At 44.1% G+C, this 27,719-nt stretch overlaps 1 protein-coding gene across 1 annotated transcript in view; it reads right to left on the bottom strand.

Moving 5' to 3' along the window:
- Positions 1-553: 553 nt before the first annotated feature.
- Positions 554-27,719, bottom strand: part of LOC147417516 (ENTH/ANTH/VHS superfamily protein) — a 39,409-nt gene continuing 12,243 nt past the window's right edge. The window contains exons 4-15 of the mRNA XM_086506549.1: positions 7,727-7,868; positions 7,540-7,643; positions 2,764-2,856; positions 2,620-2,670; positions 2,461-2,526; positions 2,311-2,376; positions 2,120-2,200; positions 1,950-2,030; positions 1,683-1,868; positions 1,510-1,585; positions 1,307-1,425; positions 554-1,214 (exon numbers count right to left, since the gene is read on the bottom strand). Of these exons, the coding sequence (XP_086362675.1) occupies positions 852-1,214; positions 1,307-1,425; positions 1,510-1,585; positions 1,683-1,868; positions 1,950-2,030; positions 2,120-2,200; positions 2,311-2,376; positions 2,461-2,526; positions 2,620-2,670; positions 2,764-2,856; positions 7,540-7,643; positions 7,727-7,868 (1,428 nt within the window). The 3' untranslated portion in view covers positions 554-851. The remainder of the gene's footprint in view (positions 1,215-1,306; positions 1,426-1,509; positions 1,586-1,682; positions 1,869-1,949; positions 2,031-2,119; positions 2,201-2,310; positions 2,377-2,460; positions 2,527-2,619; positions 2,671-2,763; positions 2,857-7,539; positions 7,644-7,726; positions 7,869-27,719) is intronic.

Here is a 27,719-nt window from a genome sequence, read left to right as displayed (position 1 = left end):
GCTGCCAAATAGCAGGTAGATGCAACTTCAAAAAATATAAATGGGCTAGGAGACTTAGTAAATTTTGGGGTCATCATAAGACTAGAGCAAGAAAAAGCAACCATAGTCCTGTCTAAACAGGTCATTAGGTCAAGCTAAGTATAGTGACAAAGTGTGGGGGAGAGAGAGAGAGAGAGAGAGAAGAAGAAGAAGAAGAAGAAGAAGAGAATTTTAACATCGTAGGAAACTACCCCAAGAGACCTTAAAGATCTATCCGACGAGGGTTATTCAAGAGGGAAATGGCATAACCATTCTAACACACTTGGGTGATAGAAAGGTTATACCATTTTCCTCTTCCTATTAGCACACACTCACACACACACCCGAGAAGAAGAGAATTTTAACGTCGTAGGAAACTATCCCAAGAGACCTTAAAGATCTATCCGAGGAATCTCATCCTTTCTCGAACAAATTTATCCCAAGCAAGAAATTGCTCAGTACAAAAGTACGAGTTACAAGTAAGAATACTGAAATAATGGCTTGAAAAGGCCAAGAAATGTTACTCACTCAGCACTACAATAATATATGCATGCTCATATTAAGTTTGGCTAGACCGAAGAAGAAACCATTGTAAAATACAAATTGACTGTTATCGCTATTGTGGCTTCTTGTTTTATGACTTCTTTATGAAACCAGTTATAAATGTGAAAAACTCATGAAACAAATGATACAAGCGTGGAGAAAGGCCATTGATGTATGAGAAGGGCACCTGACCTCAACAACTCAATCTTGTTAGTAAAATTCTGCTTGGCACTCCCCCGGTAAACAATGGGGATGCTCTGTGTATGAGAGCAAGCACATCCGGCACATCTTTACAGTAAACCTGGGTTTCCAAAAGGATTATTCTGATATTGCTGATGAGGATTATTTACAGTATAGGGAGTGATAAACGGGTTAGACAAAGGTTGAGCCCCCATTGGTTGCTGCTGCTGCAGGAAGTTTTGTTGCTGCTGTACCATCATCATCTGTTGTTGTTGTGCCATTGCTGCCAGCTGCACGCTTGGAGGTGGTGGAATTGCACTCGATGCAAGAAAAGGATCTTGCATATTGAAGCCTGGAGTGAAAGGATTCAAAGCACCACCTCCATATGTACTTGGTGACGAGGCATAAGCAGCTTGCCTCATCTGTGCATCTTCATATAGGCTATCAAGGGTAAGCTGATCAAATCCTCCACCCTGCAAGCATGAGGTACCAAAAATTTACGGAAGTGCAGACCTCTTAGACACAGCTGTTAGCTAGTTTTACAAAGGGAAATAACGCTTCCTACCAGCTTGCTATTCTGTAATGCTGTGTCATTACTGCTTGGGTTTGTCACTAATGCCAACTCCCAGCCCGTGCTTCCTGGTGATATTGGATCACGAACTACATTTCCATTTGAGGTATACCCTGTCAGCCAAAAAACTTGTTCAGGCGGGGAAAACAAAGGCAATAAAACATGAGCAGTGTCGTGCTCCTATTCTGAGTTTAAACCTGATGGTACAATAGCAAGAGCCAAGGCATTGCTCTCTTCCAAGGCAGACGCATCTGGATGAACTTCTCGAAGCCCCTGAAAATCATACATGTCAGAATCTTGATTCTTAGCTAAACAGTATCTACTGTCTGCACTGATCCTCGAAAAGTAATTAATGATGACGAGTGCTTGCCAAGAAATCATGGTCATCGAATTTGGAATCCTCTTTGACAGGTGCTGCTGTGGATGGTAGATTGTCAGCAACAGCTACATCAGGATAAGCAAATGCAGGTGAAGCCTCGGGCTCGGATTCTCGTTCATCTACCTTTTCATAATATGTGATACGCAGCCGAGTCATAGGAGCCTCATCATTGTAATACTACACAGTGAAAGTTGAAGTTCATTAACTGCTTGAACCACTTGATGATGAGGCAAGCTGTGACTTTGTGATAGGTCTTACCCCAATCTCTTTTGGCACTGTCATGAGGCGAGGAGCATCCTTTACATAATCCTCCATCGTTGCAAGAAACGATTGAGGTGGCTGATGGGGCATAATGCAGCACAAATTAGTGCAGAGACTTCAATCAACCGCCTGAGGTCCTCATTCAAAAATGAAAAAGAAAGCCACACCTGAGCAAGAGATGGAAACTGGAAGTTGCGTGCTAGCTCCAGATTTTTGCATACCTCATAAAACTCAGACAGCTTATCAGCCTGCCAAAACATATTGCCTTTGCATAATGTGATGAATCTCAAAACCAATTAACAGTTTTTAAAAAAAAGGAAGAACAGAGCAACTAAAGAATAATTTAAAATGTCAAAACCTGCTGTGCTGCCCTTCTATAAATATCTAAAGCCTTCATTGCCTCGTGCCGCTGCATCTCAAAAAACTGTACAAGACTAAAAGGTCAATTTTCAAAGAGCAAGAAGCATAAAGGAATTCTAAGGGATTCTATGGATAAAATCATTCATACCTTGTCTAATAAATTGATGATCCCATCATTTATTGCACAATACAGCTTAAAGCTCTCCTTCAATACCTGAGTAAAGACTAACAGTGAACCTCAGCAAAACTTCAAAAGCACTTCTTTTTTGACAACAAAAATTGAACAATGAATGAGGCTGCAGTTTACCAAAGCAAGCGCGTACTGAATCACATAATTTCTGCCTGCTGCTCCTTCTGGCTACAAAAAAAAACGAGGGGCACACATTTGAGGTATGGAATTGAACTTCACATCCCATGCTTTAAACTATGTACATCAGACCATGCACCTCACCTGGCATCCTACTAAACGATACAAAAGCTGTTGTAATGCTGGCAGCTGCTCCAAAATATCATCAGTATCAAGCTCCCTTGTTTTACTATGACCCTGGAAATAACCCCACCACAGAAACTTACTAGAGGCCCAGGACTGGCAATTCTAAATTAGTTTTATTAATTTTACAAACCACACATCTCTATACAGGAGCTTCAGACTTCTGAGTTGGCCACATAACTGTGTAAAGCTTTGATGCCGCAAAAACCGGCAAGCCACTGGAGAGGCAATGAACCAACAACAAGCACACGACTGAACTTGAAAATTGCAACAGTGAACTGAAAAAATGCTGGAAACAAGACATAATAGAGCGTAGTTCTCTTCCCAGATGCACTAGCCTCTTAACTCAGGCGTCCCACACAGTACTGTTTATATTGATGTTCACAGATTTAAATGTCAGGGAGTCATTCTGCAATCTGCTCCCAAGCAATGATCTGCCAGAGTGACCCCAAAGGCCAAATCCATTTGTATTGGATCTTGTCACCACATCAACCAAGAGGTGCTTCATTCGAAGAGTTTTGCTGGTGTACTCTCTCAGAACAGAAGCCCAATTACACTATTCAATCACTTAAATTAAACATATACATAATCGAGAAAAAAGACAATTGTTGACACAATGTTGGGGCCTAGAAAATGGGCCAGTAGCACATAGACCAGGAAGAGAAAGTTCATGCTTTCTCTCCCATTTTTTTTTCATAATATCTGAAAGAATGGCAAAAACCAATCCTATACTAAAATTTTCCTATATATTCTAAGGACCTTAGTCCTTTCCACTCCGAAGGATTGATTGTCAGTCCCATACTTTAATGAATGACAACTTGAACATGAATGTTTTCTGCAATTTGCTTGCTGGAACCTTAATCTGCTGGAATTTTCTTATTATCATACTACTTCAATGAATGACAACTTGAACATGAATGTTTGCTGAAATTTGCTTGCTGGAACCTTAATCTGCTGATACTTCTCCCGAATCTCAAGATGGGCTGCTGCAAGTCTCTCCCGATGCGTTATTCACACAAAAACGCGGCAAATTGCTGCCGGTATTGCAGCCTAAATCGTGCACTGTACGACTGTTGACGTGGCAGCTGGGACACTAGAGTTTTTCGGTAGGTTATTGAAAGAGTTGACTCTCAGGGATTTCGGGGCATCACTTTTGGATACAGACATCAATCTACAATGCAGTAAACACTCACCCTAGGAGAAAGTCCGTACTTGCATCTCATGAGAAATATCATGCGGGGCCCCTGTTTCAACAAGCCCAGTGCTTCTCTCCAGTGGCATTCTAGGAAAACTATAATTTGTCTTTTTCAGCTACAAGAATGCTTGTCACAAGGAGCTTAATGGATTCTTTGCTAATTTCATTATGGACCTTAATTGGTACAGAGACTAGCACTTATCTGCAAGACCAAGTACTCGGTCACAAAGAGCACATGACAACATTTGATGGGAACAAGATGCAGCTCTGGTATACCCCCTTCATAAAACTGACTTAGAAATATGGAAAAGAAGTCTGCATCAGTGGCCACTACCACTCAACTCTGATGCTTTATCTATGGGTCTCAGTGATTATCCTGGTTTCTCCTCAACACACAAAGAGCTTAGCAGGTCCCCTCCATAGTTTTTTTCTGCACAACCGATTGGGAAACTGGACTTCCGTACGCGTCCGCCGGAACTGGGTTTCTGACGTGGCAAAAAAAAACAGGCCCTCTTTTAGGCCCATTTTTGTCCACACCTGGTTTAATACTGTTGAGCAATACAAAGGGCGGTGCTGTGAGCTGCATAGTGCAGACATCAGCTCTCTCTCTCTCTCTCGACCGCCACTTGTGAGCTACTCCCACCCCCCCGGCCCCTTCCCCATCGCGATCCGGCTCGAGCCTCACGCCACTTGTGCCCGTCGCTTGGAAATCGAAACTCGACACTCGCCCTTCAAATTTCCAACGTGAGAGTTCCAAATTCATATTTCCAATGGGATTTAGGGTTTATCCGCGTGCGTGTGTGTACTATGTTGGTGTATGCAAGGTGTACGTAAACCCTAAATGTGTGTGTGCATGTTTGCAGATGGGTAGACCCAAGCCTCTCGAGTGGCAATATGTGGAGCGAGTTCAGCCTCTCCTGAAAGGACAATGGACGTGCACAGTCAGTCAAAGAGACATTACATGCAGATACAAGAAGTGATGGTTTGGACAGGAATGCCTTTATAGATTTATTGGTTGATGATTTGGGAAGAGGTGCCTCTCAAGGAGATGCATCACAAAGTGCTCATGTTGAGGGAAGTGTGCATGCCAGTGGATCTTCTAAATCTAATTCTGGCTCCTCAAGCAAGAAGATGAAGGTTGCCCAAGGGGGTGCTTTAGCTATGGCTTTTGTCGTGCAAGCACGTAAGCAAGCTGACCGAGCGTTACGCAGGTTTTTCTATGCAAAGGATATTCCGGAATGGAAAGTGAGGAGTCCTTTCTTTTTGGGGATAGTACAGGGAATTGGGAATGTGGGTCCCTCATATGTGCCTCCCTCTTATAATGCATTGCGCACTACGGAGTAAAATGATGAGGTTAAATGTATAAAGTCAGAGATCATGGGTGTGCTGATGCACAATTGTACGTGATGGGTGGTCACACACGAGACAGAGACTCGTCATAACTTCCTTGCTATAAAGTCAGAGATCATCTGTGTGCGGATGCACAATTGTATGTGATGGGTGGTCAGGCACAAGACGTGACTCATCATAACTTCCTTGCATGCAATATTCATGGGTCGGTGTTCTTGAAATCTTTAGACACCTCTGGGGAGATAGACGTTTGAGTTTATTTTAGGGAATCTCAAGGAGGTTATCCTTGAGGTTGGCCTATCACATGTTGTGCAGGTATATATAAATAATGCATCCAATCGTGTTGGTGCACGCGAGATGGTTGAAAGAGAGTGGAAGAACACTTTATATACTCGTTGCACATGCCATTGTTTGGACCTCTTGTTTGAGGATATTGGCAAGCTTGGATGGATTGAGAAGGTGCTTGAAAATGCTACTATGGTTGTTAGCTTTATTGCAAAGAAGCCCACTGTGTTCGCATTGTTTTGTGCCATTAGCAAGAAGGGTTCGGTCAAGCCACCTACCACACACTTTGCGTACTACTTCATTATGTTGGCTAATCTCTTGGATGAGAGATTTATGCAAGGTGTACGCAAGCTTATGATTGATGATAAGTTTGTAAGGATGAAGGCATCAAGGAGTGTAAAGGGACTTGAGGTCTCTAGCATCTTTGTGGCAAGAGGCCAGGCTGATTTTGAAGATATTCTTCGATTGGCTAATAGGGAAGGTGCCACAATGGGGCTTGTGTATGAGCTTACCAATCACATGGTTGAGAAAATCGGAAACCTGCAAGGTATTGATGCTCAAAGGATGGAAGAGATAATGGATCTACGCATTGATAGATGGGACATGATGCACACGCCTTTACAAGCTGAGGGATACTTGTTGCATCCAGTATGGCATGGAAAAGAGGAAGATATAAAAGAGAGGTGCATGAAGGCTGGATGACCTTTTTAGACAGGTACATAAAGGGCGATTTGACCATGCAAGATAAGCTTATTGATGAGTTGGAAATTTATAAGGCTAAATGGAAGTCATTCACTCATCCCATTGCCAAATGGCCCAATGAGGATGCAAGCGGGTATGAATTGATGCCTACATTACAGGACCTTGCACTTAAGGTGCTATCTCAAGGGACATGTGCCTCTCCATGTGAGAAATTGGAGTACCTTCTCTCTCATTCACACAAAGAGAAGGAATAGGAGAAGCTTGTTTACACTTACGAACTTGAGGCTCATTTCCAGAGTCAAGGAGTGTGGCTATGAGAGGACCGAGTTCACATTGAAGATGCTCAACAAAGAAAAAGATGAGGAGTGCTTGCTTGCCTTGCAAGAGATTCACGATGCCATTGCAGAGCGCACTTGATGTCATGGAGCCAATTCCAATTGGTCGCTTTGTTGTTGTTGATGATGATGAGCCCGACGATGATGATGATGAGGAGGAGGCTTCTGATGATGAGGATGATTCCATTGATGTTGAGGAATTCAGCTTTGGTGAGAACTAGATTCTTGCCTTCAAACGCCGACTCCAGATTCTATACTGTCGACTCTTGAGCCTCTACTTTCTAGTGTCCACCCTTAGGCTTCTATTTATGTTTTGGACTCTTCTAGTAGGCACTGGGCATTTTGTCTCTAAAGTCTATACTCTACCAGGACCCAGGTTTTTGGCTTGCTCATATTTATGTTCTTGGGCCTTTGCTAGAGCCCTTGTGCGACACGTACTTTTTTACCATGTGCCATTGTGCTCCATGTTTTGGCTTTCTCATTTTGTTATATGGCCATTGAAAGTGTGAAACTTGTAATTGCAGTTTTAAGTTTTCACCGTATCGAGTCTCGACTCTTGAGTCGACTCTGTCATCCTCAATCTACACTCTCAAACACAAACTGTTACATTCTAATGCGTTTTCTTGTATTCTAAGGTTCTTTGCTGCGCTTTTTGTTGAGCTCTTTAAACGATGGTCGATCTAATTATATTGGTTAAAAAATTCATGCTGTTGCAGACATCTGTGAAATCAAGGCCTTTCGCTTGATTTGAATACATAAGTTTCTGAAGCCACACCAACCACCTCTTATGACAAAAAAGCTAATGAATTAGACGGTTTTTGACAGAAATAACACGCCAACAAGAAACTTTTGAGCCAGAATTGAACTTACTTGGACTCTTTCTGCTTCTACATCATATCTTAAAGTCCGCATACACTCCAAGCGCTCTTCCAAAAATAAGGCATACGTCCTAACCCAAGCTGAATAGTCCCAAGCTTAACAGCAAAACAATACATAGCAAAAACATTACTAAACGTGCCACCCAAGCATTTAAGAATAGAAATGTTTGCATTTGTACCAAGGGGACTTGAATCATCCTTGAAATTGGATAAATTAAGAAAATGTGCTCGACCGCGAGAATAGCTGCTGATCTCTTCCGTAAAAGTCGGGTCGCCTTCCCTCAAAACTCTATGAATCACGATCAGCGCTTTCAGAGCAACCTGAGACCAAAGAATGAAAAGTGTGTTGTTTTCAGACGCTTAAAAACATAACATACTATTATGGCTCCAAGGCAATTCAAATAACCCAGGAAGGTACAACTCTCAGAGCATGGAATGAACAGACAATGAGTAGACAGTCTAAAGAAAGAAATACCAATTATCAGCTATTTCCACCCAGCTAGACAGCATAGCTTTGCAGATTTCTCTTATGTGTAAATTGAATTTACCAGCATGCAGCAGGGAAACTTTTGAGTTGCAAACCTTAGTTACTTGTACGCCACACCTGCACCTAAAAGAATGCAGGTAGATCTATAATTCACAAATAATCATTCACCACAATTTGTGCGATCTTCAACAATAATGTCCTCAGGTGGACTGTCAACAGTGTTGACAAGGCATGCTGATATGGCAGGTGCTGTCATGGCACTGCCATGTGGCAGAGGTGGTGGAGCAGCCACCCCAAAAAGCAACAGGTGACAATGCACACCAAAAAACAGTGGGAGAGGGAGATCCTCGACCAAAAATCAGATAGATAGGTAGATACATATACATACGCGCGCGCATGTGTGTGTGTGTGTGTGTGTGTGTGTGTGTGTGTGTGTGTGTGTGTGTGAGAGAGAGAGAGAGAGAGAGAGAGAGAGAGAGAGAGAGAGAGAGATGAAACGATATCTTAACATCTTCAGAAGGCCAAAATGACCTATGAGACCAATCTGTTACATAATGGTGAATCTAATACAATGTCTAAGTACAAAAAAAGAGAGACTAAATTGAATCTGGAAGTGTTAGTAGCTGGAACTGTGTGGGGTATGTGTGAGCACTGATACAATGGGTGCCCAATACAAGAGAGAGATACAATGGGTGATGAATCCATCCTCATCTGTACTCTGGATGTCGAGATAGTATGGCTCGAATCCTTTGTTGTAGTCTCCGTCGATGCTGTGAAGCTCCTCTCCTCAATCGTGGGCGTCTCAATCTCGCTAGCTCCAATGCTGGGTCAATGAGAGTAGCGCGGGTGTGAGTATGAGCTGGCTGCTCCTCTATCTGTCCAGTGTTTGGTGTGAAGAAATCGGTAATCTGTCTTTGGAATTGTCCCTCTCTAGATCTCCTCAGTAAGCTATCTCTGTGTTTGTGTAACTCAAGTAGATACAATCCAAGACATCTCTGGTCCTAATAGCTCATGACTCTTGAGAAGGGTCTGAAGCCTTCTTTGAATAGATAGTGGAAGCAACGCCGTATCTCGTAATACATTGTGCACTAACATATACATCTCCGTCTCTGGCTCTGTATGGCATAGGCGGCATATCCTGTTAGCTGCTGGTATCCTTTGAATCTACTAGTCTCAGTCTCAAGCTGGTGTGAAGATGTCCGTATCTGACCAATGGCACAATGTGACCCATGAGATAGATGTGCATCCATATAGCTGGGTCAAATCACAAACCCATCCCTTGTGAGTTGGAGAAGATGCTCTCTATAGAAAGCCATCTTCGTGCCCACCTCCTGTGTCGGCTCTAACCATGTCCTCCTGGTGACCAACTGGGTCAGGTCCTCGCGAATGAGTCTAGTAATCTCCACCTGTGTAAGAGACAACGGTGGTGCATCAAGGGAGTACTGGAAGGGAGGCAAGCTGTCCACGTTGGAGCCATGTATCTGACACCATGATGATATCTGTGCATACGAGCATGATGTGTCTCCCAGTAAAGCTAATTGTTTGGAGGACTCAGGGGCCAATCTGGCATATCTGTCTCTGGTAGTATCCCATAAACTATGTATAAAGGAGACTGATATGATAAGCACCTCTATCTCCATAGGGGGGGGCTGCTAACTCCACTCTAATCATCTCGTGTGGCACGGAGGCCTTGGCTCTAATCAGCCAAGAAATCATAGAAACCAAGGGCCTCTCCATACCTCTCCACCCATCCTGACCCATAGAAGGTCCCCAAACTTGAACCCCATAGAGCATAGCTGAAGCTACCAAGGTAGAGCCAGGAGCTTTGTTCGGGGTTCTTGGAACTGAAACCAGCAAACACATCCTCTCCAATCCTCCCAAGGCCACATACGCTCTGGTCAGTCTAGTCTTTGCTGCTCTCTTCAAAACTTTGGCCTAGTGAAGACTACCCCAAGAGAAGTGTACACATATGTGTACTCCACAGTCTCCTGATCATAGGTGAATGTAGGTGTTGATCTCTTGATCCACTGTGGTGCGGTGTTAAACACCATAACCTTGGTTTTACCAAGGTTTACAAACAATCCAGTATCCTCGGCAAAGTTATGTAATGCATCCAAATGATGTTGCATACCCTCCGATGATGTTGCATACCCTTCAGTTGTTATTGAAGTGCTAAAAGTCTCTCTGTCTATTCTTTTCTATTGGCGCATGGTGCCTGCCTTGTGACACTCCGTCGGGGAGATCGTCCTGGATAAACAAGTGCTCAAACTTTTCAAACAACTCACCATACCTATCACAAATACCCAAGTTCCGTGATGTGGGGTTGACATAGATGACCGCCGCTTAGGCTCCTCGACGTAGCTCCCTTTTTGCCTGGACATGAGAAATGAGAGGGAGAGAGGGAATGCCGCTCTTGCCTCGAATGAGGACTGGCTGCGACACATTGTCATTGATAAGAAATGTACACTTCTCCCAATCAACAATGGGTTTAAACATCACTTAATGCCCAAAATAATGTCACATCCTGCAAGTTTAGAGACTACAAAACGACAAGTAAATTAAGTTTGTTAAATGACTAATTTGACATCATTAACTTCTTGAGAGATTGAAGCATCCATGCCTTCTAAAAAACCTTGCAACGGGAGGGTGGGGATGGGAGAAGTCTGAAGACATGCACGTTTCACAAGAAATTCACTGATGACATCAAGAGAACTTCTAGAATCAAACAACACAATGACCCTTTGACCATTCACATGTCCATAACATTTTATGAGTTCATCCTCTTCGAAAGTCCCCTCTTGCTTAGCTTCTGGCTCTACCCTACTCACAATATTTACTTAAGGGATAGAGTCAGAAGATGAAGCCGTAGAGGTTTCCTTTTCGATTCTTTCTTAGGGCATTCCTTTTTCATGTGACCTACGACTGAACAATGGAAACACCTACATTCTTTTGCATACAATGGTTGTTCTTCTCTACTTAATTGACCACCTAAAACTCCTTGAGCAATCTTTTCATCAAGTGTGAGTTGAAGCTTATAAGATTTTCCTTTACCCTTATCCTTAGATTTATCGCTCTTTGATTGAGATTGAGATTGAGAGGGAGAATTAAATTGAGAAGAAGAACTGAGAGAGTTCTTTTTATGGTTACCATTCCCATTAGAATTCTTGTCCTTAGACGAGTCATGAGAGAAAAAGTTACCATTACCTGAAGCGTCTTGAGCTAACCCTTGTTGTGCTTCATCTCTTGGAGTTGAGCCAAGCGTATAGCGTCTTGCAATGTCTTTGGATCACCGGCCTCCACATCAAACTTGATCGAGTGGTCCAATCCAAAGAGAAAGGCCTCTAACCTTTCCTCATCCGATTTTCTAAAATTGTCCACCTAGCTGCGATACACAGTTAGCAGCAGACATCACACGTTTACCTTGTTGAGACAAAGCCCGAAAATCCTCTTTCAATAGCTTCAGTATTGTGGAGGTAAGAAGTGAGTCTTTAGATCCTCCTCGAACTCCTCCCAACTAAGCTCAGGAGAGGAAACCAAGAGAGACTCGGAATGGGCAGCCAAGTGGGCTTCCTGCTTCTTCTCCATCCCATCCACTCATCCTTCCAAGTGATAGCATCACCCGTGAGATGCATGGAAGCCAAGAGAACTTTGTTATTATCAGACTTTTTCACAACCGCAAAATAAGATGTAAACTGATGCAACCAAGAATAAATGACAATAGCATCTCATACTTACTGAAACATGATCTTCTCGAGAATTGGATCATTGGTCGTCCGTGTAGCAATGGTCGCCTCCACGATGGTCTTGGCAAGCTTTTTATAATCAGGCTGCGAAGAAGAGGTGTTGGATCGCACCGCCAAGGTGGTGATGAGATCACACATGGTTTGCCTTTCCTACCTTCGGGCCTTGGTGTCTGCCTCGTGCTCTCGTCTACCAGCCTCAGCTTCGGCCACCAATCGGCGCTCCTCACACTCCGCCGCTTTCACCCGCTCTAGTCGACGTGTCTCTTCTTGCCGCATCATCATCTCCATCATCATCCGCATCATAGCATTCATGGGATTTGGTGGCGAAGGAGGAGGGGTTGGGGGAGGGCTAGGAGGATCCGTAGGTGGCACTTGCTCGTTTTGATTGGTGGAGGTCTCCATACCGCTACGATTCTTAACCATGCAAGGATTTCTCCTCTTGGTTCAAGGAAGGTCGCAGACTAATCTTCGGGAGACTATCTAACCCCTCGTTGACGCACCCCGCATGCAACACCCGGTATACAATTGGTTGCTATTTTCCGACGCTCAAGGCGCACGGCTCTACACGCCAATGGCAGGCCTGTTGTTCCAAGAGTGGGAGGAGTATACACCGAAGGGCTACCAACACAACCAAAAACACAAAAGAGAAAAAAAAACTTTTTGGGGATCGGCGGATTAGTGCAAAACCTTCAAAGCTCTGATACCAATGTCAGGTGCAACGGAATTGAACTGGTGAAGATCTAGTTTTACACTTCCACAAATCCTTTTACTTCTTTCCTTGTGGTGGTGATTCTTTTTAGCGTCAATGATGGTTCCTTTTACTTTCCCACGAGGAGAGGGCTGAGAGAATGCAATAGAGATGTGTAGAGGGGGAGAGAAGGAGAGAGAAGAAGAGAGCGACACCCGATGGGGTTCCAACCAACCATCTCAAGGGGCCCCCCCACACCGTTACCGATGTGGTATTTGCTTTAGATTGCGTAAATGGAATGTATACACAATGCAATACCTCAATGCAGACTCTACTTACTTGATGACGACAAATCACCAAGGTAACTCCTCAAGAAGAGGCACCTCCGGGGTTGATTTGATGCACCTTGGATCCTTCTCGATGTGGGATTCGGATGGCCACCAAGGGGCTGATTTGTACTCCCGATGTGAGAGGAATGAAGGGCTGAAAACGCAGATTTCGAGATGCCGATGATGGACAGCAATGGAGCACTCAATGACGGCGAGGGAATGGCCGAGGTGAGGACTCAATGGGCTGCCAAAGTACCGGATCACAACGGGAGACAAGCGAATGCAGATCTAAGCCGTTCTGTCGCGGGGAGGATGGCTGAAAACTGAAAATGCTGGATTGATCTGCTGTCTTTGCAAGCATTGGAGTTGGAAATGGAAAACCCTGGCCAAATTTGCAACTTGTTGCTGGCACTAGGGCTGCAAATAGAAAACGCTGGCTGCTCTTGCTGTGTCCCAAAAAATGCCAAGGGCTGATAGCAGAAAACGCTGGCTGATCTGCTCCCTTCTGAAGCGCTTGCACTTTGCCCCTCTAGCGCTAGCTTCTTGCTCCTTTTATAGGTAAAACTGCTAGTTAAGGACTTATTAGGTTTCAGGTAGGGCAACTGTCCACCAAACTTTCCAACAAATAAATCATAAAATGATTTATTTAAAAATTGGTCCACAGGTCCAGATTTGGGTGAAACCATCACACATCCGCCCACCCAGGAATCCAATCGACGCGGGGAATGGCTCGTTGGATTCCTCTAGCCTAAATCTACATGCTCGTCATGCCAGATGCCCACCGTAGTGTAATAACATCTGTCAAAACGCGTATACAAACCATTTATGCAAGAGGGTTCCAAAACTGGAAAACCTAATCTAATGGATTCGTCCGGACATGCAAGTCCTGCAAACAGGCTCACAAAATTGCCGGTACTAACCCTCCTAGGATTCTAGGCATCCCTATGTAGGAAGAAGGGGACAATTGGCTCTGGAAGTCGATGAAGCATGTCCATGTGGCACACAGAGCCATGTGCACGTGACAGGGGAGATAAAATTTTGCATGGATCTTGAATCAAAGAGGATAAGGGCATCTTGATCTTCAACTTTTTCCATAGCTTTACTTGGTTCATTGGATGGATCAAAAGTAGTCGGAAATCAACCCAACCAAATGTGGGGCTTCTTGTTTTCTGTGTTTTCACATAGAATTGGTCGTTTCTTATCCGAGAAATATGGCCATGATAGCCACACTTGTAACACTTTCCTTTGCATCAGTACTATGCCATCTCTTTAAGAGGCAACCGTCGGGTAGAATTTTCAAGAGGATGTGCTGGTTCGCTGGTGAGAGTGGAAGATCGAGAATTTTGGTTTCTTTTGTGGGAAGTTGTAGCAGTGTTATAAAGACTAGCTCTTTCTTCATGATGTGATCCTACTCTTGCATGTGACATAAGGTGACGCATATTTGAAACCACTTTTCCTATGCAACAATCCTGCACTGGAAAAGGCAAACCCATTGTGTACTAAGTACTTCTCAATCTGAGCTGCAAAAGCAATGTCCCTAAAGGTCGAAACTAGTAGATAAGCGTCCCAAAAAATTTGGTTGTATGTTGCAAGGGTGTCTAAGGGGTACATCTTAAGGCCAGACCAAGCTAAAAAGTATGTCTACTTCAAAGGTTTCATCAAGGAAGCTCGGATAGAAGGCGAGTTTAAAGTCACGCCAGGTTTTGGGACTGTCAGGTTTCTTGATTAGGGCAGCCCATCATGTCAAGGCGCTATCTTTGAGAAAAGAGGTGATTTGCAACAACTTAGATTCCTCCGTGAAGTTACCGTTGCTTAAAACAACGTTGAACTGCTGCAGAAACTTCAGAGCATTGTGAGAATCTTGGACACCTAAAAAGGTGGAAAATTTGACTATAGCACCACCATCCTTCAAGGGTTTGGGACCAAAATCCGCCAACGAGGGTGCCGAACAATAATAGTAGTGATGATGTTGTCCATCAAATGAATAAGGCGGAGGATGAGCAATAGGTGGTGGAGGTGGAACATAGGGTGGAGGTGCAACAAGCAATGGTGATGGTACTTAGAAGCAACAAGTGGACGTTCTCCCGAAGCCATTTGCTTGAAGATACCTCCCAAAAACTAAGAAACATCTCCAGAGCTCTGATGTGAAGAGGTAGCAAGGGAATTATGAGAAGGGGCGGGAGGGAGAGAAGAGAAGATCTGAGAAGATTGTTGAGGGATAGCAAGGGTAACAGGAGGATTTAGAGTGCCCAAATTATAGTGCAAAGCCTCCAAATGAATATGATCATCCATCGGATTCTGCTCTTGTTGCTCCGCTAGATACACCAGTCGTCGAACAACAAAATGACCATGTGTCTCCCCCTTCTCTGTTGTGATCTCCATGTTCTCCATCCATGCTGTTAGGATCATGCTTCGATTTGCAAAGGGCAAGGAAACAAGTTGATGCTTTGATACCATTGTAATCACTTCCAGCGAGGGATTGGATGGAAATACAGACTCTGCAACACTTTATCCCTTCAAAACAAGGTGATTAACTGAATTGACATAGAGAGTGAAGGGGGGGGAGAGAGAGAAAATGTCGAGCAGGATGCCCCTATGCACAATTGGTGACCCTAAACTTGTTAGTTCAGATTCCTGTCTGGTGTATGGCTGTGCCCATGTAACGGGACGCGCCACCACCTACCAACAAAAAAGAACAGACTGAACAATTTTAAGCACTTGATATACCATTGAATTGAAAGAGATGCACGACACACGAGACGGGGAGTGACAGAGTTCCACCCCAAGAGAGCACTGGTCCCAAACCCTGATGCCCCTTTTATATTTCTTTACATTGCTTAAACTCAATACAATGGCGGAATCAATTGTCTGCACCTTCACCCGGAAGGGTGCCAAACAATGCCCTTGCTACACCTTTAAAGGCACTGGGCCTATCCAAGAGCAGTACATGGAAAGCATCCAGTCCTAAAAGCATTTGGTCTCCAAAAAGCAAGTCGAACAAAATCAAGGAATTCCACACAAACTGCCACATCATCAATCAATCAACGTAAAACGCGGACGTTCCATACAAGATGCCATGTCATCAACGCAATTCGCGGGTATCCGTACAACTGCCACGTCAACATGTTTCTGCAAGAGATTTGTGTGTGTGCGTTTGGCTTTATTTTATTGTCTCGTGTCACTAGAGCCCCATCAGACGGGCTCCCATAAGTTGGTGGAAACTCTTCTTTAAACTTAGGCCACACGTCAAGGCTTTGCAAGTTGGTAAGACTCCTTCTACTGCTACTAGGGTTTAGGCACCTCGGTCGGGATCTGCAAGTCGGCTCCATTCTTGAGTGACTTGACACGTCAGCAGTTTGGGACACCCCTGCCGTATTTGAGGTAGAGGTACCTTTCTCGGCGATGCACTCCATGGTGTTGCCGACCCGGTAGGCTGTCATGAGGCGGCACCCCGTTCCTAGGGTTTCGCGGGGTTAGACTCTCGAGTCTTTTGCAATTCTGCTACTAAACATGTGTGTCAGGTCACTTTTAGTGAGTTTACATCCACTTTTAGGATCGTGGGGTTTTCCAAGCAGGTAGGGCAATTTCCCAAATTGTCCTATATATGTAGAGACTCCCTTGTACTTTTGGCATGTTGTTCAGTGCAAAGATACACCGTTTGGGCGCTCTCTCTCTCTCTCTCTCTCTCTCTCTCTCTCTCTCTATATATATATATATATATATATATATATATATATATATATATATATATATATATATATATATATATATATATATATAAAAGAACAATTGCTATATATCGAGTACATAGAGATTTCTAGAGATGCTCAGGAGAGCCTGTCTTCTAGAAGAAGTACAAACTGTGGATGATCAGTGGCAGGGCTCTATGTACATCAAGATGGAAACTGAGAATAATGATGAATAAACCACCGTGGAGTGGCATAATGCCACGTGATCGTGCCTCCATCCATACTGAAAAGAATTATAGTACGCGCCCATAGTCGAAGAAACTGATGTCCTCTCCTCTCTCCTGCCCTAGAGAGGCATGCTGAAGAATCCCATTGGCTACGCAAGGTATGCAAAAGCTCAGACGAAACTGCAGCCAAAGTAGTGGTCATATGGGAAGGACGACCACCCAAAACCAGAGCACAGCGAGCCTTCAATATAATCCACAATACTATGTTGCATATCGTAGCAAATAGAATATCATGAGGCTGTATGTCAAACTCATGACTAAAGCAGGCACCATGTCTAGTGTGCCCCGTCTATATCCCAAGGCTGTTAGCAGAAATACTGGATTTGTGGAAGATCCCTTATACATGGTATGTGAGCCCGAATGTCGCAAAAGCCAGGTGACGGCCCCACAGGTCACAAAACCCTCCTGAATCCCAAGTCTACAGAAAAGGAAGCAAACAGCACGCCATACGTAATGTGCATGTGGATCTCTCTCTCTCTCTCTCTCTCTCTCTCTCTCTCTCTCTCTCTCTCTCTCTCTCTCTCTCTCTCTCTCTCTCTCAACGATCCCTCTTCCTCTTGCTAGAGCCTAGCGCTCCCCTTTCTTGCTTTGTATACACCCTACACGTGGTGCTATTGCTTGCAGGTTGTTCCCGTGCTCGTACAATGGGCAGTTTGCAGTAGGAGCTTGAGTACGAGGAGATCTATCACGATAGATCCGAGATTCATTGGTTGCCCTATCCCGAGAGGAGGTTTGCGCAGACAAGTTATGTCTCAAACTGTTGACGTGTCAAGCCACTGAAGAACGAAGCCAACATGCAGATCCCGACTGAGGAGCCTAAACCCTTGAAGCAGTAGGAGAAGCAAAAGCAAGTAGAAGAAGCAAGAGTTCTCACCAACTTGTAGATGCTCGCCGAGTGGGACAAGCAATTAAAAAATTTCCAATCGGGACCCCGTCGGATGGGGCCCTAGTGATCTAAAGGGGTTAAATAAAGGAGGACCCTGTAACAAACTTGGACACCCCAAGTCAAGATTCGCTTGCGACACAGCAAAGATTCACTTCAAAACACTTCACAAATTTAGCAATCGGCACGACCAGGCGTAGTTCCGTGCCAAGAGAGATAAGCCCCAAAGACTAGCGCCCCTTTTGGTATTTCTTTTATATTAATCTTTGAGCAAAAGTACAACTGCCCGCGGGTGCTCACTCTCAGACTCTGCATCCACATGCTCTGAGAAGTGAGCCCCTTGGGTCACTTATAAAGGTTTACAAGGGATGCTAAAAGCAGAGCCCCAAAAGCATTAAACTCAAAGGGTTTGATGCTTTTCATGTAACTATTTTTCATAGTCCAAGGGCCTTTCAATATGTGCAGAGGGCTCATACTCTAGCACTCTTCCGGGTGAAGGTGCACAGCACGAGTATTGGCATTGTACTGAGTTCAAGCAATATAAAGAAATACCAAAAAGAGGTTTGGGGCCAGTGCTATCTTGGGGTGGAACTCCGCCACCCCTCGTCTCGTGTGTCGTGCATCTCCTTCAGTTCGGTTGTTATTTGAAGTGCTAAAAGTTGTTCAATCTTTTCTTTTCCATTGGTACTTGGTGCCCGTTTCTTGATAAGTTGTCACAAATTGATGACATGGCAAGCACCCCCAAAAAGGCACCGAGAGGCTGACTATACGGATAGTCCCAAAAAACGCACCGTATTCTGCGTTGACAGTCTGACACGTGGCATTGTACAAACTTTCGGATTTTACGGCGCAGATCGCGCTGACAGAGCTGACGTGGCATTTCCGTACAAATTTGTGTTGGCTAATTTACGGCAGCTTTTGGGGCTGAGTGCTTTACTTTTTTTGAAAGCTTTTGGGACAGTTGCTTTTGAATTGAGAGCTTTTGAGTTTAATGCTTTTGGGGCTCTGCTTTTGGGCACCCCTTGTACCTTTAAATAAGTGGGCAAGGCCTCACTTCTCAGCGCATTTGGACGTAGAGTCTGAGAATGAGCACCTTCCCGCTCTCTTGTACTTTGAACACAAATTATACAAAAAGAAATACCAAAAGGGGCGCCACTCTTTGGGGCCAATACCTCTGGGCACGGAACTACGCCGGGCCGTGTCAATTTTGTAAATTGTTTTGAAGTGAATCTCTGTTGTGTCGCGGTAGAATCTTGACTTGGGGTGTCCAAGTTTGTTACAGTGGTATCAGAGCATGGCGGACTTCTCTTCTACCGAAAATCCGATCCTTTTCTCGCGGCACTTAAGGATTCCAACAAAAATCAATCAACTTCTTCTGCGTTTGCGAATGCGGGAGGAGATGTTAGGTGCAGCGGAATGAATGTTTGCGCTTTGCTCAAGATGAGTGGTCCGAACTGTGCTCAAGGTTCCTTTTGTTCTTATGGAAAGTGAATGGACACTATGCGTGCAAGTGTATGAGACTGAGAGATAGAGAGAGAAGAGAGATACGACACCAGAGACGTTGTAAACCCCTCCTCCGAAGGCCCCACTCTCGTCGGCGAGAGTGGTCTACTTATAATTGCACAAACTGGTACAAACTGAATGCATGTGACTGATGCAAGTCTAGGCTATGTTAACGATGACAACGGGGATGACGACACCTGTCTAAGAGCTGAAATCTGCAATCTTTCTACTGCTGTCCAAAACGCTAACTGCTGAAATCTACGACGATGGAAAATGCTAATTTCGAGGCTGATCTTTGGGGGCTGTTTCTGTGGTTCTTTGACGTTGAAAATCTGCAGGTTTAGGGCTGAAAACAGAGGTTCTTGTAACCGGCCTGTTAACTTCAAAAAGGACGGTAGACTTTACTTCAAACCTTGATTTAGCTTTCACCCATTATTAGTCGTCTATTCTACCTGTGCTATAATGTCACAAGAGAGGGGAATGGGATACAGATGCTAGAATGCATCTGTATGCGAGTCAGACACTAGATTGGCCCCTAAATAGGCGCCCCTTTCAGTATTTCTTTATTCTTTTACAGTTAAGAGGAAGTACAAAGAGTGCTTATAGCACTAAACCTGTATCCCGCAGTTTCTATCCTGTTTGGAGGAATTTGGGCAACATAACGACGCAGAACCCTACCCAAATCAATCTGCAAGTAGGGAATCCTAAGGAGACCATTGTCCTTGTCACGATTCCACCTTTAATTGACCAAAACAGAGCATAACCAGCCTCTGTAATTTCTGGTTTTTCTCTGTTTTCAGCTCCCTGTAGCCCCTGCACTGTTCCCTGCACCTTGGGCTAGTTGCCCCTTGAATCTGGAAGGATTTAGGGCATCGAAACAGCCCCAAATCTACAAAAATCAGAGTTCCGGGAATCCTAATCTGTATCCAACAATACAACACCTGTTTTGGCTAAATTTTGGCAGCACACCGGCTCCAAAATTGACCCGAAATTATTTACTTTAGAGACACACACAGAGCACTCTGCAAAGGAAACCTGCGACGGGAATTAACACTTGAATACACACACAGCTCGGAAGCTAGAATGCCCCGAGTAGACGCCGACAACCTGTAGGCCCCAAAATTGGCGTCCCTTTCGGTATTTCTTTTTACTTTGAGAGGGTAAATTTACAAAGTAGAGTCCTGGAAATCCTTTGTCTATATCCAACTAGATACCACTTTATTTGGCCAAATTTCGGCAACATAACAACCCCAAAACTTGCGCGAAACCAATTCCCCTGCTGGAACTCACTTCCACTGGCATAAACCCTCTGATTCCAACTCAAAAAGAGCAATTACAGCTCGCTGGAATTTCTGGTTTTTCACTTGTTTTGAGCCCCAACACTTCTCAGAAGTGTTCTCTGACAATTGGGCATTGTTCCCAATGCATCTGGCATTCATACGGCTGCAAAACAGTAAATTTCAGACCGCTGTATTTTCTGGTTAGGACCTGTTTTTGACCTAATTTCAGCTGTCAATTGTCCCCGCACTGTTCCCAATGCCTTGGACTACGTGCCCCTTGATTCTGGCATGATTCCGAGCACAAAACAGTCCCAAAACAGCCCAAAATCAGCAATAAAACAGTGCTGATTTTTGTGTGTTTACTTGAGAGGTTATCACCCTCTCGTTTCCCTGCTTTGGGGTAGCAATTAGCTACTCCTGTTCCTGTTCAGGGAGGCTCTTGCCTCAGCAATAGAGCATCAAACCACAAGACTGTACATGGTCAATCTGATGAGCCCACTAGAGGGGCATAACCATAAAGAATAGGGGAGAGAGAGAGCAATGAGAGGTGTGCAGGTCATGACATCCTGCACCTCAGTGTACATAGAGGGTAAGCCAGCACTCCATTGAAGCTCTCCCACCTGTGGCAGCACTTAAAAACGAGCTCACAACTGAAAAATCACGTTTTTGCCTGCTCTTTAAGTAGTAAACTGGCCTCAGAGTGCCAAGTGTCACTCATTTGTGCATTTTCCCGCTTTAGACCCTCAGGTCTAAAAATATCTCACCTGTAGCCTCTGTTGACTTGGCCACAGAATAACAAAATGATCCCCATGTCAAACTGCAAGTAATGACGCGAAGACATTTTGCCGTCCAAAAATAGCAGTCCCTAAAATTTAGGAGTTTCTGCCATTACATTCTTCTAGGTCATCTGACCCTCTTTGTACACTGCAGCCACACCCAGAACTGAAATGTAGCCTATGTAGCAAAGGATTCCGCTTTGGCTGGCCAATGACCCCACTTTGGCTAACCATAGTCCTTGTCCAACCTTAGTGCTCTTTGGCCCTCAGGGCTGGACTCTCTCTGAACAGTTCCACACTGGCTATGCAATGCAGGGCAGTTAGATTTCCAGAGGGGTGTTTCCAAAAGGTAAAACAAACGAAATTCCCCAAAGAAAGAGAAAATAAACAAAAATGGAATTGCCACTGGGTGGTGACAGTTCCTAAAGGCTGAAAACTAAGGTCTTTCCGGCTCGAATCTGCTACACTTTAGGTGAAAATTGCCGGTCTTTATCTGCTGCTAAAAACCAAAAACGCCAGGGGATCTGATGATAAAAAACGCTAGCAGTTGTGGTCCTTGCAAAAACGCTAGGTGCTGGGTACTGTTGGCGATGCAGATCTAATGCAAAAACGCCAGGCTGGGGATGCTGTGCAAAAACGCTAGGTGAGGGAATCTGCTGCTTGGAGGGGAAAGTCCACCAAGGTTCTTGTGAGAAGTTGCCTGCTGAGCTTGGCTCTCGTTGCCTCTTCTGCCATTTAGTGCTATCTTTGGTTTGCTTATATATTTTCTTACCCAAATTGCCCTACTTACTTTTGTTGGAAAGTCACTTAAATTAATAAGTGAAAATAGGTAAAATAGGCTAAATGCATTGGAAAATTCCCCTGATGGAATCTGATAGAATCTGATGGATTCTGAAGGGAATACTAATGATCATGCTGTGTGCAACCAGAGGATATGCATCTACACTAAGTGACTGGGCATGCATGGTCTACGAATAGACTCACAAAAAGTGCCAGATCACTTCTAATCTAGACTGACTGGACTGACTCAACCCTGATCATGTTGTAGCTTGTCCACGGACACATAGGGTTGGATGTGTCACGTGACAGGAGATCACGAAGAAGATTCTCATGAGCAATCAGAGGAGTACGGCCCACCTCGGCCTACTCAGTTCGAGATTTGAAGAGATGGAACATCGACAATTGGTTGACGAGGCAACAAAGCAGATGATTAGAATTGCAAAGGATCCAAAATTTGCAAAATTTTTGTCTCAGCAATACCTCGCAGAAGTACACACCCAGTGGCAGAAGGCCACAGAGCCACCCATCAAACCGGCAATTAAGAAACCTCCTTCTCCGAGGATGCTTACAGAGCAAGAATTGCAAGAGTGGGTTCAGACACAGATTAGCCAGCTTTTGGACGCAAACAACAAATTCAAAAAGCATGAGAAAAAGCACAAGAAAGGAATTGACTTCCCGGGTTATTTGGGTCGTCAATCTTCTTTTGCATCGGCAAGAAAGCAGAAGAAGCGTGTACGATTTGAAGGACTACCCAGTTCTTCTTCTTCTTCTTCTTCTTCTTTTGACAGTTCTTCTAGCTAGCTCTTCTGACTCGAGCGAAGAAGACAGAAAAGGCAAAAAGCGAAGCAAAAAGCAAAGCTTCAGAAAGGGTAAGAAAAAGGCTAAGAAGCCTAAATTTCGCCCAGTTTCTGACAGTTCTACAGAGGAGTAATCCTCAGACAGTTCGGACTCCAATGATCATATGTTTTATGCAAAGAAGAAGCATTTTTACAAAGCCAACCAATATGACTTCCTTGAAGATAAAAGCAAGAAAGTAAAAGAATTCAAAGAAGGTGAACAATCAATTAAGTTTGACTCCTTTTCTGGATTTCGAGATGCTCCGAGGGCTTTGGCCTTCATACAGCAGTTTGACATAGCTTCTCTGGAGGGCATTACTCAGAGCACTCCAAGATTAGGAGGGCTATATCTTTCTTCAAGGGAAATGCTCGAACATGGTGGTCCACCCTTCTTTTAAGGAAGGAAGCTCCGGTTAAATGGTTGAAATGCAAAAGGCTTTTTATTTCTTCTTGGTTGATTCGAGAGTACGAACGAGATATACGAACTACTTGGAATCATCTTCGGGTGACCAAGGGAGATTTTCTAGACGCTTATTACGAGAGATTTTGGAACTCTTTTCTACCAGCCTCTTCATTTAAGAAGGTCTCGTTTAAAGAACAGATTGAGCGGTTTTGCTGCGGACTTCCTACAGACATCCAAGACTACTGCTTGGAACAAAAGTCAAATCCTATTCAAGAATTAATGGGTCATGCGAAACGGGGTTTTGCAATACATTTGGGCAATTTGACTTACCCCACTGATGAGATCTTGACTCAGAGAACCCAACAGACTTCTAACAATGAAAGTAAGAGAAAGAGTTCCCAAGAAAAGAAAGACAAGGATTCACGACCCCGGCTCACTCTTTGAGAGAGGGCCAACTACATCAAAGAGGGGAAATGTTTTGGATGTGGGGAACATGGGCACGTCTCCGCGAAGTGCCCTAAAAAGGCACAGCAAGAACAAATGAAGACAAGCCAAAGAGTTCAAGAAAAGCAAAGGAACGTTGCAGAAAAGGCAAGATGAAAGCAGGACTGGTTCCAGATTGCATGGGTACTGACCCAAGCACAAATGATGAAAGTACAGAACTTTGACGAGCTTGGGGCAAAGTAAAAGATCAAGAAGCCTTGATTTTCTTTGAGGGAGGAGCCAAGGCCAACTTCATTTCACCTAAATTGGCGGCGCGGCTCGAGATTACACCCGATCAGATGGGACCACAAGCAGAGGCAGTTCTAGCGACACCCGGACGGGACATAGCAATTACACCTGTCATTGGCAAACTTTGGTTGCATTGTCAGGGGTATTAGGGGCACGAGGACTTTTACATAATGCCCTTGGAAGGTTGTGATGTCCTCCTTGGAGTCTCTTGGTACCATAAGAACAACGCCGTGGTCGATTATTGGGTGAAGAAAGCGACATTGACAAATGAGAAGGGCCGAAAAATTGTACTTGATGAGAAATTGAAGGGCAAGTCTGTCCCTATTGTATCAGCTTTGGGCGTTTCCAAATTAATAAAATCCCGTCTGTTTGTTTACTCGATCTATTTGAAAGAGTTAAATGATTAACACAGAACGAATATGTCTGAACTTGATAAAGAACGCCAAGATTTTCTCCACACTCATATGAATTGCTTTTCTGAGGGCCTGCTAGGCGAGTTGGCACCATCTTGTCCTGAGGATTGTACCATTGATCAGATACCTAGAAGCACACCACCGAACTGGCCACCTTACCATGTGAGCCAAGCCCAAAATGAAGAGATTATGAACCAAGTGAAAGACCTCTTGGAAAAGGATCTTATTGAGCCGAGTACTTCACCCTACTGCTCTCCGATGTTGTTAGTTTTAAAGAAAGACGGATCTTGGAGAATGTGCATTGATTATAGAGCTCTCAATAAAATCACCATCAAGAACAGATTTCCGATTCCGAGAATCGATGATATTCTTGACAGATTACAAGGATCCTCTTGTTTCAGCATGATCGATTTGAAAAGCGGATATCATCATATCCGAATCGCGTCAAAAGATGTCTATAAGACAGCTTTTTGGATGAGCTTCGATTCATATGAATTTTTGGTGATAACGTTTGGTCTTACCAATGCTCCGACGACTTTTAACCGAATGATGGATAGGATTTTCAGAGAGTACAAATCTTTTGTTGGCACTTTCTTTGATGACATTATAGTCTTCTCCAAGGATGAGGCAAAACATAGACATCATCTGCTACGGGTTTTTCAGACATTGCGAGATCACAAGTTGGTAATCAATGCCAAGAAGAGTGAATTTTTCTTATAGGAGATACACTTTTTGGGACACATCGTCTCAGCAACAGGAGTACAGATGGACCCGGCCAAGATTGAGACTATACGTGATTCGCCCGATTTGACGAATGTCCATGAAGTTAGAAGCTTCTTGGGCTTACGTTCTTACTACCGGCGGTTCATTTGAAAGTTTGTAGAGGTTGCTTCCCCTTTGCACATTTTGACACAGAAAGAAATCCCTTTCTTATAGAGACCCACAGAGGTGACTACCTTTCCGACTTTGAAAGAGAAATTGACTACGGGACCAGTTGTGACTTTGCCGGATTTGCAAAAGTCACTCGAAGTATATTGTGATGCTTGTGGTCGTAGTCTAGGTGCGGTCTTAATGCAAGAAGGCCATGTCATTGCCAAGGCCGGAATTGACAGCACAGATTTATGAGAAAGAGCTTTTGGCGGTTATCCATGCTCTTACTCAGTGGCGACATTACCTACTCGGAGACGATTTTACATTCACAATGCTTTTCATGTGAGTCTCTTGAAGCCTTTTAAAGGCGATGTGCCCCATGATGGGGAGCCAGATGAGCAACCCGAAGTGGAGGAAAGCGAGGAGATACTCGTTCCAGAACAGATATTGGCACATAAAGATGGGAAGATTAAAGGTAAAGTGATTAGGCGATTCTTGGTTGAATTAATTAACTATCCTGCATTGGACGCGAAGTGGATGTAGGAGGAGGACCTAGCAGATACTCCTCAGATTATGGAACTTTACCTTGAAGCATTCAGTTTAGCATAGTCTACTCCGATAGAACCCGCCGCCCGGATTTCAGCATGGGTGAATCTAGTGCAGCGGGCTTGCACAAGAGGGGAGTCACTCCGCTCCTTTGTCAACTGATTACCCCGATTTTTGATATAGTCATTGATGTCCCTTTGGGTTTCAGAGATACTACTGGGCTGACACTATTCTGCTGTATGACTTTATGAACTGGAATTCCTGAAAATGAAAATGATATTGATTGATTTGTACTTCACTTGTTTGAGTGCAGGAACTGAAAGACGAAATGACTGCAGCATTTCAGTCTCATAAATCTCTATAAACATGATTACAATATGGATTAGTTAATCAGGCATCCTAGAGGTCCCGATTGGATCTAGATGCAATTGCTAAATACGTTGCCGATTAATCATGGTCTGAGATTTGGAATGAATTTGAATGTGATTTGTCATGTGATGTCCTGTGATGTCAAGTGATGTCCTGTGATGTCAAATGATGTGATTGTCCATTGGTAGATATGCTAGATGTGTTGTGCCTAGTACGTCGGTACTAACAATCAGTGTCTACTAAGACAGTTTATGGCCTCTGTCTGTTTTTGCAGGCATAATCGAGAACGATTACAATTCTTTCAAGAGGGGGGTGTGTCACAAATTGATGACGTGGCAAGCACTCCCAAAAAGACACCGAGAGGCTGACTATACGAATAGTCCGAAAAACGTGCCGCATTCTACGCTAACAACCTGACACGTGGCATTGTACGGACTTCCGGATTTTACGATGCAGATTGTGCTGAGAGAGCTAACGTGGCATTTCCGTACGGATTTGCGTTGGCTAAGTTACGGCAGCTTTTGAGACTGAATACTTTACTTTTTTTGAAAGCTTTTGGGATAGTTGCTTTTGAATTAAGAGCTTTTGAGTTTAATGCTTTTGGGGCTCTGCTTTTGGGCATCCCTTGTACCTTTAAATAAGTGGGCAAGGCCTCACTTCTCAGAGCATCTGGACGCAGAGTCTGAGAGTGAGCACCTACCCGCTCTCTTGTACTTTGAACACAGATTATACAAAAAGAAATACCGAAAGGGGCGCCAGTCTTTGGGGCCAATACCTCTGGGTATGGAACTACGCCGGTCCGTGTAAATTTTGTGAACTGTTATGAAGTGAATCTCTATTGTGTCGCGGTAGAATCTTGACTTGGGGTGTCCAAGTTTGTTACACAAGTTAATCACCCAATTCACCCTTTTCCGCTGCACCTTTGACACGAAATTTCACTAAGAAATCTTTGCGGCCCGACACTTTGCGGGCCAACCCCGGACCTATTAGCCACATCGGGCGCGTCATCTTCATCGCTTTGTCTTACAAGGCATAAGCCATAAAGAATCCAAGACCACATGGAGTTCATGGATTCGGCAAAGTACCCACAGTTTCTCCTCAACCAGCTTCGCTCTTTTGCGGCATCCTCAACGAATCTCTGAATGCTGCAAAGTTTTCAACAATTTCTGAATTACATGTTACCCCCTCTAATGCCCCAGGTGGAACCTCCTCCTCCGGCACCAGAAAGTACGAGAGCTTTCAACCACCAACCTTCCCAGCCATCTATTTCGATCGGGGAAGTCTTCAAGAATATGGTGCAACCACCTTTGCCCCCACCGCCGCCACCATGCTACAATGGTTGGAGCGAATATGGATACCCTTATTATCCGTACCCGAGACACGCACCTAATCAACCGAAAGATTTCAAGGATGGAGGCATGACAATCAAATTTTCACCTTTTCTCGGATGAAAGATTGGAAGAAAGCATTGCAATTCCTATAGCAATTTGACAACATCTATGCTTGGAGAAACTATACAGAAGAATCCAAGATTTCTCGAGCAGCGGGATTTATTTCT

The sequence above is a fragment of the Adiantum capillus-veneris genome, chromosome 30, assembly GCF_014529385.1.
Source record: "Adiantum capillus-veneris isolate H3 chromosome 30, ASM1452938v2, whole genome shotgun sequence".
NCBI classification, from domain to species: Eukaryota; Viridiplantae; Streptophyta; class Polypodiopsida; order Polypodiales; family Pteridaceae; genus Adiantum; species Adiantum capillus-veneris.
This window is presented reverse-complemented; position numbering and strand designations above follow the sequence as displayed.